The sequence below is a fragment of the Schistocerca cancellata genome, chromosome 1 (assembly GCF_023864275.1).
Source record: "Schistocerca cancellata isolate TAMUIC-IGC-003103 chromosome 1, iqSchCanc2.1, whole genome shotgun sequence".
Classification (NCBI taxonomy): Eukaryota; Metazoa; Arthropoda; class Insecta; order Orthoptera; family Acrididae; genus Schistocerca; species Schistocerca cancellata.
This window is the reverse complement of record NC_064626.1, coordinates 870,893,269-870,911,779: the sequence shown is the minus strand read 5'-3', so window position 1 is coordinate 870,911,779 and position 18,511 is coordinate 870,893,269. Positions and strand designations below refer to the sequence as shown.

General features: G+C 38.7%; 1 protein-coding gene across 4 annotated transcripts in view; it reads left to right on the top strand.

Moving 5' to 3' along the window:
• LOC126190007 (tektin-1) overlaps nt 1–18,511 on the top strand; it is a 132,668-nt gene that overhangs the window by 69,431 nt on the left and 44,726 nt on the right. For all 4 annotated transcript variants that reach the window (XM_049930986.1, XM_049930988.1, XM_049930985.1 and 1 more), the window contains 3 exons: nt 1,834–2,024; nt 2,348–2,620; nt 15,674–15,896. In XM_049930986.1, coding sequence (XP_049786943.1) covers nt 1,834–2,024; nt 2,348–2,620; nt 15,674–15,896 — 687 coding nt within the window. The remainder of the gene's footprint in view (nt 1–1,833; nt 2,025–2,347; nt 2,621–15,673; nt 15,897–18,511) is intronic.

Here is an 18,511-nt window from a genome sequence, read left to right as displayed (position 1 = left end):
AGAAGATGGTTTTGACTTGATATTTTCATAAAATGCATCCAACTTTTCCCAATAAGGCCCCACAAAATGGAATGAATGCCATGGCCGTGTTTTTCTAAGGTTCTTCATTAGTTTATGCCGGTTGTGCTGCGATTGTCAGACATAGAGCATCCCAGATTTGCCTTTCCTTATAACCGTTCCTCAGAAACACGAACTTCAGATGGGCCAATTCTTGTTGGAGACTGTCCTTACCAGAGAGGGCACGAGCTCTGTGTACAAGAGTTTTTAGCATGCCTTTCTTCTGAGCAGGGTGGTGGCAGCTATCTGCATGTAGGTATAAGTTGGTGTGAGTTTTCTTTCTATACACACTGTGCCCCAACCTGCTGCCATCTTGTCTTTTGATGAGAACGTCCAAGAAGGGGAACTCCCATCCGATTCTACCTCCATGGTGAACTTGATATTCTCACGTCTTGAGTTGAGATGTGCGAGAAATTCCATCAGCTTGTCTCTTCCATGTGGCCAAATAACAAACGTGTCATCCACATATCTGAAGAAATAGGTAGGTTTTAGATGTGCTGACTCCAAGGCTTCTTCCTCAAAATGTTCCATGTACACATTAGCGATGATGGGAGAGAGGGGACTCCCCATAGTAACACCTTCGATCTGCTTGTAGCAGTCACCATCAAATAGAAAATATGCTGATGTCAGAACATATCTGAACAGTTTGGTGGTTTTCTTATCAAATTTCTGGCTGATGAGTTCCAGAGATTCAGGTAACAGAACCGTAGTAAACAGGGAAACCACATTGAAGCTCATAAGTATGTCAGATTCCTTAATTGTGAGGTGGTTGATGCATCCCAAGAAATCCAAAGAGCTATGGATATGGTGTGGGCCTGTCCCCACGTGAGGGCTGAGCGGCTCCTTGAGGTACTTGGTGAGAGGATATGTCGGGGCACCAATAGTGCTGACAATAGGATGTAATGGGATGTGCTCCTTGTGGACTTTCTGTAAGCCATACATTGTTTATTGGTGAAGTCCAGCCACTTCTCTCTTGGTTCGATCAGATGAGATGATGATGACTGTTTTTTTTTTTTTTTCAAAAAACTATTTTAATTTTGAGTTGTTACTATTGGGGTCTTCAACCGACAAATAATTTGAATTTCTGATCAATAAGGCCTTCAGCCATGAATACAATTTGTCTTAAGAATTTTTAATTAGATATTGTCTCTTAATAGTGAAATTTTGTTGATTATTTTTTTAAAAGTATTGAAGTATCTCTTGGAGAAATTTAACTGTTTTTAAGAATTTGCTATCCAGGCCTTCAGCCGTCAAATTGTTTTGGAGTTATTACTATTGAGGCCTTCAGCCGACAAATAATATGAATTTATAGTCAATAAGGCCTTCAGCTGTGAGTGCAACTTGCTTAAGAATTTCTTATTAGACATTGTGCCTTAACAGTCAAATTTGATAATGGTTCCTTATTGTCAACCTTATTTGCAACTGGTTCCAAATAAAGTGTACGTGATTAGAAAAAAAACTGAGCCACGAACAATTACTGAGTAAGGCCCCGTCCACACCCGATCCTGCCTTTCCCTATGTCCCACGTTTCAGGTGACTGTGACAAGTGGGAAATGTGTATTCGAGTTCCATTCTAACACAAATTTTCGTTTATTCTGAAATATTCTACAGCTTATGTGGAGCCATTATCATGATTTTTGAATTCATTCTGAATTAAATGAGCATGTTGATTGTCAACGCAATGTCTGAGACACAGTACTGCAATATTTCATGCTATACCTTCATCCCTGAAACTGAACTGGGTTAGTCATTTAGTAATACAGACTTTCCTTACAGAAAGAAGTTGACATAAAGTTAAAGGAACGAATAACAGACATCCAGTTTCACAAAAAGGAACTGGAAAAACAAAAAGAACAATGCTGCAAGGAAGAGGAACTGCTGAAGATGTATAAGGAACGTGTATTATGCACTATGGAGTCTTTGATTCAACAGGCTCTCAGTATTGTCAAGAAGTGTATTATTCTTAGGTAAGTGAATTTCAGGTAATAAACAGTTATTTCCAAATTAATTCATGTGCTCACCTGCAATAAGTACAAAGAATAAATACTGATTTTGGTTTCAAATTTAAAGCATTTTTTCTTAGATAACAAATAATATTTTCTATAGAAGTGACAGTAGCATTTGTGTGTTAAATAGTGATTCTTGTACAGTTTGAAACTTAAATAATTAAATATTCATGCAAAAAGTGATTCTTGTACAGTTTGAAACTTAAATAATTAAATATTCATGCAATTATTTTTGCCACCTTGTGCATAATAATTATGTTGGTTTTATTTGCGTGGTTCTATAGGGGAAATCGATTGGGAATTGATTTGGTGCATGATGCTGTAGAAAACTCACTTTACAAGGAAGCTCAAACTATTGAGAATGCTCATAAATTGCTTCATAATACTTTGGAACAGACAAATGAGCAGCTCCGCTTACTGCGGTCTACCAAATATTTCATTGAACATGATCACAGAGATAAGGCAGCAGCACTGATTGTTGATGATCACTGTTCAAACCTCAAGGAAACACGTCTAAACCTTACTTTTTATCAAGGGAAAGCACAACTGGATGTAAGGTTAGTAAGTGCCCTTCTTCATCTTGAAATGATCCAGAGCAGTAGTTTAGCATAGATTATGTATTATAGCTTACTGATAGCAAAAGACTGTCATCTACCACAGTGAATCATGTTTTATGCTGCAGAATGATCAGTGACAGTAGCATTTTTATAATATTGGCACACAGATAAAAATTCACATACGTCTTTCATAAACATTAGAGAATCTTTGAGAGTACAACAGCGACATTGCATTCTTATCAATGTGTTTTCTGAAAAGCTAAAAGCAGAATATATAGAATGGCAGCAAGGATTACAGAAGCATATATTAAGATCTCCAGGTGTAAACCAAGATGCACATGTTGTGATAGAAGTTACCAGTGCCTACACTCTCTTACAATAAAGGTGATGGCCAACTCCAGATAATGTCATAAAGCAGAAGTTTACACCAAAATATGTGCTACACATAATTTGTCAGTGAAAACTAAAAAAGCTGAAACAAAATAACTTAATTTTGAGAGACTTGTCTTATATTTAAGGAAAAATATCACATACTTTAGCAATAAATACTCTCTGCTATTATTTATTTAATGGACATTAATTTTCATCATATCATCCATGAATAAAATTTTTTAGCATCCAGTCACATCATGATTGAGCTAAAACTCTAACCACAAAAAATTCTGATCATCTTCAAATATTTAAAGTTTCAACTACCCCATGATGCAGCTTAAATACTGGGAAAATATACAATTTAAAATCTTAACAAATTATTGAAAGGATAAAGTAATGGGAAATGAAGGTGATGTATTTGTCACAATAGACAAGAAATTCTAATTGAACAAAACAGAAATCAAAACTCCTTGCAAGATTGTTTGAGTAAGAGTCAGTATCTGGGGTGGACATAAAATTGTAATTGAATCCTTCTATTAACAGCCAGACTCACATCTTCAAAATGAAAACTTTAGAGAAAAGCTCCATTCAGTTGTATGTAGGTTTCTCAGCCACACTATAATCTTCAGAGGGGACTTTAACCATCCAACAATCAATTGGGATAATTACAGGTTTGTTAGTTGTAGATGTGACAAGATCTCCTGTGAAATCTTACTAACTGCCTCCTCTGGAAACTACCTAGAGCAACCGAGCGAGGTGGCGCAGTGGTTAACACACTGGACTCGCATTCGGGAGGAAGACGGTTCAATCCCGTCTCCGGCCATCCTGATTTAGGTTTTCCGTGATTTCCCTAAATCGCTTCAGGCAAATGCCGGGATGGTTCCTTTGAAAGGGCACGGCCGATTTCCTTCCCCATCCTTCCCTCACCCGAGCTTGCGCTCCGTCTCTAATGACCTCGTTGTCGACGGGACGTTAAACACTAATATCCTCCTCCTCCTACCTAGAGCAGATAGTTTGGAAACCCACTTATGATGGGAATATGTTAGATGTAATGGCAACAATAAATATGATCTATTTTAGGGCATCCACATAAAAACTGGTATCAGTGACAATGTGGCAGTTGTAGCAACAACAGGAACTGAAGTAAGTAGACAGGTTTATACTTTCAGTACACTAGATAATGAAACAGTAATGACACATTACAATGAAGAACTTGAAGCTTTTAGATCAGAACATGAGGAAGTATGGCTCAAGTTTAAAGGGATAAATGACCATGCACTGGGTAGATATGTACCCGGAAGAACAGTTCATGATGGGAGGGATCCTTCACTGTATATAGTCATCGTAAACAAACATCTAAATGAACAGAGATATTGCATAATAGATGAAAAACAAAGCATAGGGTTATAGACTGAGAGATGCTGACTGTAATATATTTGGCTGTCAAGAGAGTGGTGATGAAGTCTTCAATGACTACCACAGCAGAATATTCACAAAATGATCTTACATGAAAATCAAAGGAATTCTTTCTTATGTAAAGGCTGCTAGGGGCACCAATGTTAGTGTTCAGCTACCCGTGGATGAAACAGAAACTGAAATTGAGGGTAGCAAAGCAAAAGCAGAAATACTCAACTCCATCATCAAATGTTCCTTTGTTAAGAAAACCCAGGAGAATTGCCCCAGTTTAACTGTCTTATCACTGGAAAGGTGAGTGAAATGGGTGTAAGTGTCAATGGCATTGATAACAGCAGAAATCATTAAAACTGAACAAACATCTAGGGCCTGATGGAAACCCTTTCTGATTCTATACTGCATTAACCCCTCTTCTCACTATAATTTACCATAGATCTTTCATACAGAAAACAGTGTGCTACTGTTGGAAGAAAGGACTTGTTGCACATGTCTTCCAGGAGGGTAGCAGACAATATCAACAAAACTACCATCCAATATCCTTGACATTTATCTGTTGTAGAATCTTAGAACATATTCTTAGCTCAAACATAGTGATGAATCTTGAACAGAATGATCTCTTCCATGTCAACAAGCACAGATTTTGAAAACATAGATCATGTGAAACTCAATACATCAATACACACTTTTCTCACATGACACACTGACAGTCATGGACCAAGATAATCAGGTAGGTGCAGTATTTTTCAATTTCTGAAAAGTATTTGACTCAGTACCACATCTACACTTATTATCAAAAGTACAATTGTATGGGGCATCGAGCAAAATTTGTGGCTGGATGAGGTTTGTTTGGTAGGGAGGATACAGTAAGTTCTCTTGGATGGAGAACCATTGACAGACGTAAAAGTAATTTTGAGTGTCCCCACGGGAGTGTGCTGGGACCCTTGCTGTTCTTGTTGTATACTTTGCGGACAACAGTAAGACGAAATCAGATTTTCACAGATGATGCAGTTGTCTGTAATGAAGTACAGTTTGATAGAAACTTCACAAATATTAAGTCAAAACTTAATGAGATTTCAAAATGACACAAAAATTGACAACTTGCCTTAAATGTTCAGAAATGTAAAATTGTGCACTTCACAATATGAAATGGTGTAGCATCCTATAACTATAATATCAATGGATCACAGTAGGAATCAATCAACTCGTACCAATACTTGGGCATAACATTATCTGTTGTTGTTGTTGTTGTTGTTGTTGTTGTTGTCTTCAGTCCTGAGACTGGTTTGATGCAGCTCTCCATGCTACTCTGTCCTGTGCAAGCTTTTTCATCTCCCAGTACTTACTGCAAGCTACATCCTTCTGAATCTGCTTAGTGTATTCATCTCTTGGTCTCCCTCTGCCATTTTTACCCTCCACGGTGCCCTCCGATGCTAAATTTGTGATCCCTTGATGCCTCAGAACATGTCCTACCATCCGGTCCCTTCTTCTTGTCGAGTTGTGCCACAAACTCCTCTTCTCCCCAATTCCATTCAATACCTCCTCAGTAGTTATGTGATCTACCCATCTAATCTTCAGCATTCTTCTGTAGCACCACATTTTGAAAGCTTCTATTCTCTTCTTGTCCAAACTATTTATCGTCCATGTTTCACTTCCATACATGGCTACACTCCATACAAATACTTTCAGAAACGACTTCCTGACACTTAAATCTTCTATACTCAATGTTAACAAATTTCTCTTCTTCAGAAACGCTTTCCTTGCCATTGCCAGTCTACATTTTATATCCTCTCTACTTTGACCATCATCAGTTATTTTGCTCCCCAAGTAGCAAAACTCCTTTACTACTTTAAGTGTCTCATTTCCTAATCTAATTCCCTCAGCATCACCCGACTTAATTCGACTACATTCCATTACCCTTGTTTTGCTTTTGTTGATGTTCATCTTATATCCTCCTTTCAATACACTGTCCATTCTGTTCAACTGCACTTCCAAGTCCTTTGCTGCCTCTGACAGAATTACAATGTCATCGGCGAACCTCAACGTTTTTATTTCTTCTCCATGGACTTTAATACCTACTCCAAATTTTTCTTTTGTTTCCTTTACTGCTTGCTCAATATACAAATTGAATAACATCGGGGAGAGGCTACAACCCTGTCTCACTCCCTTCCCAACCGCTGCTTCCCTTTCATGCCCTCGACTCTTATAACTGCCATCTGGTTTCTGCACAAATTGTAAATAGCCTTTCGCTCCCTGTATTTTACCCCTACCACCTTTAGAATTTGAAAGAGATTATTCCAGTCAACATTGTCAAAAGCTTTCTCTAATTCTACAAATGCTAGAAATGTAGGTTTGCCTTTCCTTAATCTACACTCCTGGAAATTGAAATAAGAACACCGTGAATTCATTGTCCCAGGAAGGGGAAACTTTATTGACACATTCCTGGGGTCAGATACATCACATGATCACACTGACAGAACCACAGGCACATAGACACAGGCAACAGAGCATGCACAATGTCGGCACTAGTACAGTGTATATCCACCTTTCGCAGCAATGCAGGCTGCTATTCTCCCATGGAGACGATCGTAGAGATGCTGGATGTAGTCCTGTGGAACGGCTTGCCATGCCATTTCCACCTGGCGCCTCAGTTGGACCAGCGTTCGTGCTGGACGTGCAGACCGCGTGAGACGACGCTTCATCCAGTCCCAAACATGCTCAATGGAAGACAGATCCGGAGATCTTGCTGGCCAGGGTAGTTGACTTACACCTTCTAGAGCACGTTGGGTGGCACGGGATACATGCGGACGTGCATTGTCCTGTTGGAACAGCAAGTTCCCTTGTCGGTCTAGGAATGGTAGAACGATGGGTTCGATGACTGTTTGGATGTACCGTGCACTATTCAGTGTCCCCTCGACGATCACCAGTGGTGTACGGCCAGTGTAGGAGATCGCTCCCCACACAATGATGCCGGGTGTTGGCCCTGTGTGCCTCGGTCGTATGCAGTCCTGATTGTGGCGCTCACCTGCACGGTGCCAAACATGCATACGACCATCATTGGCACCAAGGCAGAAGCAACTCTCATCGCTGAAGACGACACGTCTCCATTCGTCCTTCCATTCACGCCTGTCGCGACACCACTGGAGGCGGGCTGCACGATGTTGGGGCGTGCGCGGAAGACGGCCTAACGGTGTGCAGGACCGTATCCCAGCTTTATGGAGATGGTTGCGAATGGTCCTCGCCGATACCCCAGGAGCAACAGTGTCCCTAATTTGCTGGGAAGTGGCAATGCGGTCCCCTACGGCACTGCGTAGGATCCTACGGTCTTGGCGTGCATCCGTGCGTCGCTGCGGTCCGGTCCCAGGTGGACGGGCACGTGCACCTTCCGCCAACCACTGGCGACAACATCGATGTACTGTGGAGACCTCACGCCCCACGTGTTGAGCAATTCGGCAGTACGTCCACCCGGCCTCCCGCATGCCCACTATACGCCCTTGCTCAAAGTCCGTCAACTGCACATACGGTTCGCGTCCACGCTGTCACGGCATGCTACCAGTGTTAAAGACTGCGATGGAGCTCCGTATGCCATGGCAAACTGGCTGACACTGATGGCGGCGGTGCACAAATGCTGCGCAGCTAGCGCCATTCGACGGCCAACACCGCGGTTCCTGGTGTGTCCGCTGTGCCGTGCATGTGATCATTGCTTGTACAGCCCTCTCGCAGTGTCCGGAGCAAGTATGGTGGGTCTGACACACCGGTGTCGATGTGTTCTTTTTTCCATTTCCAGGAGTGTGTGTGTGTGTGTGTGTATATATATATATATATATATGGTATGAGAGGTGGCTCTGCTGTTGATGTAGCTGCTGTTACTGCTTTTGTTGTTGTTGTTGCTGTGATTGTTTCTGATGCTTTTAGCATTTTTTGTGGAAATAATTCTGCTGGTGCTTGCTTTAAAACTGTTGGAGCTAATGGTAATGACATGCTGTCACTATGTTTGTTCGGTCTCTCTAACATTTCACTGATTTTCCCACACAAAAGTTTCTTGCCCTTTTTGTTCAGATGCATCCCATGTTTCGTGAAGCAGTCTCTCTTAAGAAAATCTGTACAAAGAAAGTTTGTATTTGGATACATTTTGCATATTTCCTGAAATTGCGAGTTGGCTTCCATAATTTCAGCGTTTACACACGAAGTGGGGATAAGGTCATGTCTACAAGGTATGCTAGTGACAATCATGTTGTGCTTCTTAGTACCGTCCAGAAATTTCCTTAAGTTGGGCACAGCAATCAGTAACTCATTCCTGTACACATCATTGGCACCTCCAATTACGCATCATTACTTGTTGCGCAGCCACTGAGTGTTGTGTCAAAAGATCTGACTCACACTTCCCTGCTACACATACTGAACAGACTTCACTTGTGTTTATACTTAATACTATTACTACATTTACACTTAGCTTTCTTGTAATTTATCATAACATTTTGAAATTGCTAATAGGTTTACAAGGATGCAGTAGTTGAAAAACCCACACAAAGAATGGACTTTAATTTTGTAAACTGGAAAGGAGCATGTAAATACATTAAACATAGATAATATTCTTGTAAATTATAGATCAGTCATCCTTTTTAAATTTTATTATTCAGATCTAGATTTCAGCTTGAAGCTAGCCATTCTCAATGCTAAGAATACAAGAAGTACATAGTCAGATGATGTCATAAAAAGTTACAAGTAATGACTTCACTCATATGGTTTGTATATTACATACCACTATTATTTTTGCTCGAAGCATGTAAGACCCTGTTGATACGGCTTCACCCTCAGTTCATTGAATGCTGCTGTTTGTGGAAGGCAGGCTGTATGCAGAACACATTGGTTGGTTACCTGCTGCCATTATTAACAGCAATGCAGTATATTGGTTGTTTTGCATTTACAAGGAAAATTGGTTTTAAGGGATAATGAGGTTAGTACCCTCTATATCTATAGTGGAATATCCAAATTGCACAAACCATGAATCTGACTGACATTTGGCATCATCCATGAACTATTTAGTAAATATGATTAACAATATACTTATTATGTTTTAATAAAGGGAGATATAGTATCAAGATAAAAATATTTAAGCCATATCAACTAATAGGTGTATACACCATGTGTCTTCTTGTGTCTCAAAATTTTTTTTAAAAAATTTAAAAATGTTTTAATAATAATAACAGACTCACAAGGACTGAACATGGAAATTTTATTACCTGCCGGCAAATATGAAATATGTCAGACTACAATGTAGAGAATTTTACTTATGTTTCATTTTATGCAATTCTCATGCAAATTTGAAGTGGTTTACTTCCCTTGAATTTTATATACGTAGTTCATATAGATGGCGCCATGTAACCAACTGATGTGTTCTCCATACAGTCTGCCTTCCACAAACAGTAGCATTCAATGAACTGTGGGTAAAGCCCGATCAACAGGGACTTACATGCTTTGAGCGAAAATAATAATAGTATGTAATATACAAACCTTATGAGTTAAGCCATTACTTGTAACTTTTTATGACATCATCTGACTATGTACTTCTTGTGTTCTTAGCATTGAGAATGAATAGCTTCTAGCTGAAATCTAGATCTGCATAATAAAATTTAAAAAGGATGACTGATTTCTGCAATCTATAATTTACAAGTCAATATAACAGTCGATGAGTGCAACCGCTTTCCGAATGGAAGGTAACCTGATGAGTAATATTCTTTCTGAAGGAATAAAAAGGACTGATATATACTCTTTTATTACAATAGCCTGAATATGTTTATTGAAATGTTTAGTTACTTATTATTGTTAATAGGTACAATATGTTAATCTTAAAAACTATGTAACATTACTAATCAGTAATCAGATATGAATTATACATTTCATCCTAAGATTTACTTTTGCTATTTTTATCATAAGAATGAATTGATTGTAACAGTTCCTTGTTTAAAAAAATCATAAAATTCTATATGAGATACATTGAAATGAGTCTTCACAACAGTAGTAGCTGTCATTGAATCCAAAAATAGAATGAACTTTTTCACTGTACCAATACATGTTAATGAAACTGAAAACCCTTTCTTCTGCAGCATTTGGACCTAGCAAACACGATGGAAAATAACAATTTTCTCTATGTTTTCCAGAGAAACATTACAAATTTCACTTTTTAAAAATATTTGCAGTTCATCTTTCTTCTAGAAGGCAGTTTCTTCATTTCCTAATCTTTGATATGCTGTTCCATTACGTTCTTAACATGTTCAAACTCACTGAAAGTAGAGAGGAATACCATAATGGTATAAAAACCTAAGAGAATCGAGAACATGAGTCTAGTGATGCAGATGGAAAAAAAAAAAAAAAAAAAAAAAAAAAAAAAAAAAAAAAAAAAAAAAAAAAGAAAAGATACATCCTGAATGTATGAATACTCCCCAGGTTCCACTTTTTTGTGTAATTCACAGTCATCAAAAACAGTTTCATGTGATTGGAAGAACTCTTTTTCTGTAATATTTCCTTTTTTCCACAAGATTTTTCAACATTTCTTTAACTGCTGTTGTTGTGAATCTATTGATCATTCTAGAAATGAACTTTTGTACAAGATTGTCCATCAAATTAACGATTTCAATGAGTGATTTTGACTCTCAATTTGTTTAGTAGTAACAACAAACACTTATAATTGACCTCCTAAAAATATCAACCATAATGGTGAAGAGATATTGGAAAAAAATTAGCAGAATTTGAGGGCAGTTGTCAAGGGACAAATGCTATGACTTAAGTCCTTCAAAAATATTAGGGAGCACCTGCAATGCAGGAAGAAGAGACAGCTAACATGTTTTGCTGTTACTAACTTGTATTTAACACCAGTAGACTCACATAATTATTTTAAGGCATTGGTTCTAAGGTTATATATTTCAAAATACTTGTAAATTTTCCACTTAATCAACCTCAACATCAAATGACAGACCATCTGCTACAGACTGAACACTATTGTGCAAAACATGAGCACCACAGCCAACACCAGCAAGTGATTTATTGGATTTGCTCAAAATTTCTGGTAAAAATTCTATGTTCCATTATGGTTGGCTCCCCCAAAATTGGTGTTTACATTATATGCAGGAAATGCAATATCTTTATCTATTAAACAATATTTTGTCAAAATTTTCTCAATAAACTGAATTTGTGTCCCACCTGTTTTATTTGGAACATCACTAATATCAAATATTTTGGCTTTTATGCCAAACAAGGAATTTAATACTGCACCACTAATGGGATCATTTTTATTGCTTTGTGATTTGATGTGCCAGTCATTATAGACACATATTTTGCATTTTATGATTCATTGGCCATTACTGTAAGAACATGGAGACAAACACATTAACAACAAGTGCTTCACTTTTAGAACTAGTGCAATAATATTTAAGTCTCTTGAAAACCTTACAAATCAAAGAAGGAGTACAGTCAATTGACTGAAAGCTATGATTGTGAGAGATGGCATGATATTCAGGAACCAGTTTTAATTTGGACATTCTTGGAGTGTTTTTATGAAAAATTGATTAAATTTCTTGTTACTTGTAGATAACAATGATGTTTCCTTGTGCTTTTCCTTTTGGAGGTGATCACTAATGTTACTTTTTCTGCTGTGACCCATTGAAAACACTGATCTGCATACTGTACACTCAGTTTTGTTATTTATGTCATGTTCTTCAAGAAACAGAAATTTTTTCTGTAACATTTCATTAAGTGAACATTTCTGCTTGGGAATTTTCACCAGACACCATACTTCTTCAGTTTAATATTCACAATCACTAACTGCCAACAATTGTAGATAGTAGCTTCTTCTGCACAGTTGACCATTTGCCTACTTTCATTACTAATTCATAATTGTTGTTAGTTGTTTCAAAAATTATTAGAGACTTGAAGTATTGTCACTGAGTGAGTGAGATCCGTCAACGATGTGCCCCCCCCCCCCCCCCCCCCCCCCTTTTCATTTCACTCCAGACTGTTTGAGCAAGTGTGCATACATGCTGCAGTCCCATTATCAGAAATGGTTTAAGTGATGCTCATTTATACGTCCCTCGGTTTTGGTTTTACTTGTCTTGGGGGCTGTAAAGTGGAAGATCAGCAAAATAGGGTAAGGGTAAGTAATAGGTGCTTTTCTTTTCAACATATCTGTTAGTCTTTTTTTTTTAGACAGAATGCAAGTTAAAGCAAATGTGGTACAGAATGCAAAAATACATTCTAAGGCAAAAATGAATTATGCACCATGAAGGAATTATCTGAATGGGCTGGAAATTGGTAGATATGATGTACATTAATAGACAAACAAATGAGAACAAGTTCAGAAAAATTTGATCATTTACTCAAGAGGAAGAGCTTCACAAATTGAGCAAGTCAATAAAGTGTTGGTCCACCTCTGGGCCTTCTGCAAGCTGTTATTCAGCCTGGCATTGATTGACAGAGTTGATAGAATTTTGTAAATAAAATTGTCAGATCACTTATATATAATTTATTTATAAGCAGGGTATCAACTGTCAACTTAGCTTTTAGTGTGGTGACCTTTTTCCTTTATTTTTTAGTTATTAAATATGAAATGATAGTCATTATTTAAAATTATCATCATTCAAAGTCAGATTACAAAACATGATTTAAATTAGTTCAACTGCATACTCATAAAATTCAATTTTCAGATGACAAATTATAAAACAGGATTCAAAAGAGTACATTTGCAGACCTCTAAAATCAATTGTGCAGATGACAGCACTAAATTACTGTGGAGTTCATCTAAAATGGCAGCAAGTTTTCATTAAATGTGCTTTACAGTCAAGTCCATACAACATCTGCATAGAATCTTATATGAAACATATTTTCTTTCAACATGTTGTTGTGAATTTAAAAGTTGTATTAGCTCTTATTGTTATACATGTCCTGCTCATAAAAACTGCATCTTATGAACTAAAATTTGGTTAAACAGATATACCGAAGTTTGTGGATTCCTAAAATAGTTGCTAAAGAATGATATACACTCCTGGAAATGGAAAAAAGAACACATTGACACCGGTGTGTCAGACCCACCATACTTGCTCCGGACACTGCGAGATGGCTGTACAAGCAATGATCACACGCACGGCACAGCGGACACACCAGGAACCGCGGTGTTGGCCGTCGAATGGCGCTAGCTGCGCAGCATTTGTGCACCGCCGCCGTCAGTGTCAGCCAGTTTGCTGTGGCATACAGAGCTCCATCGCAGTCTTTAACACTGCGTGGACGTGAACCGTATGTGCAGTTGACGGACTTTGAGCGAGGGCGTATAGTGGGCATGCGGGAGGCCGGGTGGACGTACCGCCGAATTGCTCAACACGTGGGGCGTGAGGTCTCCACAGTACATCGATGTTGTCGCCAGTGGTCGGCGGAAGGTGCACGTGCCTGTTGACCTGGGACCGGACCGCAGCGACGCACGGATGCACGCCAAGACCGTAGGATCCTACGCAGTGTCGTAGGGGACCGCAATGCCACTTCCCAGCAAATTAGGGACACTGTTGCTCCTGGGGTATCGGCGAGGACCATTCGCAACCGTCTCCATGAAGCTGGGCTACGGTGCCGCACACCGTTAGGCCGTCTTCCGCTCACGCCCCAACATTGTGCAGCCCGCCTCCAGTGGTGTCGCGACAGGCGTGAATGGAGGGACGAATGGAGATGTGTCATCTTCAGCGATGAGAGTCGCTTCTGCCTTGGTGCCAATGATGGTCGTATGCGTGTTTGCGCCGTGCAGGTGAGTGCCACAATCAGGACTGCATATGACCGAGGCACACAGCGCCAACACCCGGCATCATGGTGTGGGGAGCGATCTCCTACACTGGCCGTACACCACTGGTGATCGTCGAGGGGACACTGAATAGTGCACGGTACATCCAAACAGTCATCGAACCCATCGTTCTACCATTCCTAGACTGGCAAGGGAACTTGCTGTTCCAACAGGACAATGCACGTCCGCATGTATCCTGTGCCGCCCAACGTGCTCTAGAAGGTGTAAGTCAACTACCCTGGCCAGCAAGATCTCCGGATCTGTCCCCCATTGAGCATGTTTGGGACTGGATGAAGCATCTCTCACGTGGTCTGCACGTCCAGCACGTACTCTGGTCCAACTGAGGCACCAGGTGGAAATGGCATGGCAAGCCATTCCACAGGACTACATCCAGCATCTCTACGATCGTCTCCATGGGAGAATAGCAGCCTGCATTGCTGCGAAAGGTGGATATACACTGTACTAGTGCTGACATTGTGCATGCTCTGTTGCCTGTGTCTATGTGCCTGTGGTTTCTGTCAGTGTGATCATGTGATGTATCTGACCCCAGGAATGTGTCAATGAAGTTTCCCCTTCCTGGGACAATGAATTCACGGTGTTCTTATTTCAATTTCCAGGAGTGTAGATTGATTATTAAATTAATACTATTTTGAAGGCAGCTCCACCTTGAAGTAGAACCAGTAACTTGCCCATAGAGACAGGTCAGTTGTCAAGCAGTGGGAGTTCTGCCAACCCTGTAAATGCAAAATGAGGTGTGGTCCAGTGGAAAGCAAGAGAACATATCTGAGTCAGCACATGCCACAGCAAAAAAAAAATAATAAAAAAGCTTTAGGACTGAATTCACACTGTTTGATCAAAATAGTCTGTGAGTCTCTGTTTTTATGGGCAGAAATTTCAAGGTCTTCCAGTATTTTTAAGGCATTTTATCTTGGTGCCCTGTGCAACACTGTCATGCTTTTGCACTAACCTATGCTTCTGCCTCTTCAAGTGCATTATCAATCTGTTAGAGCTCCCATTGTAGGAATACGCTGCAAACCATGTCACAACTTCATGCTGCTTTGACCTACAAGTTCTAGGTTCACAAGTTCAATGTTTTGGTGAGTGAACTTTTTAGTATTTCTGAACCTTTTTAAGTTTTCAACCTATGTAGCCTTATAGTGTGTAACTAAATTCTCTCATTCTTATATGTTCATTTAATCTTCATCATAGATCTGATCATGCAAGTAGCCAAAACAACACTATAAATAAAGTAACATCCTAATCAATTTAGACTGTTTTGCTCACAAAACATTTATGAGTGCCACCACTATAGCAGAAATTTAGCAGTTGATATAAATTACTAGACATATTGATGCAGTTTATATTGTTTGATACTGTATAAGATTAGTACTAATAATAGTAGTTGTAGAAATCTATGGAGAATTATTTCAAAGAGTTCATCAAACTTTTTCCATTAGCAACATTACAGAAGAAGAATGGGCACTATTTACAACTGGAAATATTGAGCGTGCATCAAAAGAAATTAAAAATAGTTACTCACTGCGGTCTGGCATTGATATGATTCTTAAAAAGATAAATGAAGAACTCTGGGAGCTGTATTATGATACCAATCACATTTTCCAACAAAGAATAAGAGAGACAAGAGATGCAAAAATAAAGTTTGAGAATCAGCTGAAGGAGGTAATTTAATTGCATTATATATTACAATGTCTTAATCTTAAATCTGGTTGGGTTAAAGTGTGTATGGAAGACAATTAATTTTGTAAATAAATGTGAAAGAGTGAAACATTGCAGGTAACTATTTCTGATGATTCATTTATGGTGTATTATTTTCCTTATTATACAACACATTTAGAAACAGCTTACAATTTCAGTCATGGCACCATTCACTGCTGACACTAAACTGGAGTCACATAGGGGAGGAATCATTCATGCAATGTTGCATCACAAATATCCAAGGTAACACAATGAAACTGTAATGTTTCAAAATTAATATTATGAAATGTGGTGATGTTTCTTGTGAAATAAACTGAAGATAAGGGCTGATATACCTGTGTAAGCTGCTAACCAAGAATATTACTGTGTCATTTACAGGTAGCCAATTGAACCCCCTCAACGGCTTAAGATAGTTTGTATGGGGGGATTTTGGGGGGGGGGGGGGGGAGGGGGATGACAGTGGGAGTGGGGGTGGCATAACCATATTTACCTGTGCAAATAATATGCTTTTGATAGCCGAACCTCCATTGAATGTGGCTGTAAGGTTGGTGGTGGGAACAATTTAGTGGTCCACAACCATTTTGTAGTCCACAAACTTTAATTGCCCTTAGATATTGGCTGAAGTAATGGTTATCGCCAGATTATGTCTCATTTACTTTAACTACATTACATTTAATTGGTTAACCACATACAACACTTGGTTGATGTCTAATAATATGATTCTTTTGAGTATAGTAACCTAACATTGGCTAACTGTTCCAGCAATTCACATGTAGCGAACATGTATAACTGACACAGTCATTGAATAAATCAATGTCCTTGAAATCTAATAGTCAAATCCATATGAAAATAATGTGCACAGTGTAAGTATAAGTTTGAAATAACACAACTCACAGTCTGATCCTATTTTCACAATGAATAATGATAATTATTGAAAATGAACACTGTTGATCAGAATAATTACTAGTTCACTATGAACCATTAAAAACAGTCACTGAACCTTGGTGAAAACTCCCCAACTCAAAATCTAGATACATTGTGGTACATTTTATGACCTGTAAACTGTACTAAGCCACAGGCACTTTGAGCATGGATCTTGCTCAGATGATAACATTATGTAGAATGATATGATTGAACACTACCTCTTTTATAAGTTTGCAATAATCAGAACTACATTCAGCTATTGTTGTTTGCCAAATTTTACCGAGTTACAATTACAGATTCAAATTTGTGAGCAAATGAAAATTAAAGGAATGAATGAGGAGTTTTAGATACAACAATAATCTGTATTGAATGATACTGGCTGGTTTGCATAAATATGAGATTCCATTTCCGTAACAATGTTTTAAATAAGGATGCTAATTACTCTGAAACTAAATGAGCACAAATCATACTAATGAGTTCCCAGCATTAGCTGTATGTATGTTGTAATTATTTGTATATCTTTTTCATCTAATTTATCAGGAAGTTAGTTGTTAGATGTACTTTTACAAATGAATAGTGACAACACAATCTGAAATTACTGGTAACTGCAAGTAGCATGGTTTTCAGCCAAATTAGTGACACAAATAAATTCTAAACAACCAAAAAAATGGGGTAGTAAATTTGGATAAGTCCTGACTTAGTATTCAAGATATTAAGCACAGTGGACATATAAAATTGATGACTATATAAAAAATATTTTCAAACAAAACAATAATTTTTAGGGAGATGAAAAACATAATGGATGGAATGTATCCATCTGATTTGTACAGGATGTGAGGGTGGGGAGGGGGTGGAGTGGGGTTGGGGGGGGGGGGAGGGAAGGGGGCATACACCTGTAAGTATAAAGTATTTTTAATATTTTGGAAGATGAATGGCGACTTGTAAGTAGCCATTAAAAAGTTATAGTTATGAACCACTTAGAAACCTACATAATACTTTCTTTCAAATAATTTTATAGACTGAAAAACAACTGATATTTTTCCCTTGCCCATGGGCATGGGAACCACTGTATCCCCTGGATAGTTCATTTAAGACTCATGTGCAAGTGGTGGTCAGAAAAAATTTTTCTTCTGAGGAACAGACACAGCAGAATATGTTACTGACATTCTTACCTCTTAGGGCACACATGTATAAAATTAGACCATTAATTTTAGATATTAATGTCAGCTGTATCTTGTATGGAACTTTGTGAAACGTCTTTCATACGTATTCTATGTAACTTCCTTCATATACGTTAGTTATACTTTTAATATGCTTATATATATGTTCCTTGATGCTAGCACAATAACTGGATTCTGTACATAAATGTCATACATTTACTATAAGTTTTCAAAGTATGGTTATGAACCCCCCATGAACCATGGACCTTGCCGTTGATGGGGAGGCTTGTGTGCCTCAGCGATACAGATAGCCGTACCGTAGGTACAACCACAACGGAGGGGTATCTGTTGAGAGGCCAGGCAAACGTGTGATTCCTGAAGAGGGGCAGCAGCCTTTTCAGTAGTTGCAAGGGCAACAGTCTGGATGATTGACTGATCTGGCCTTATAACAATAACCAAAACGGCCTTGCTGTGCTGGTACTGTGAACAGCTGAA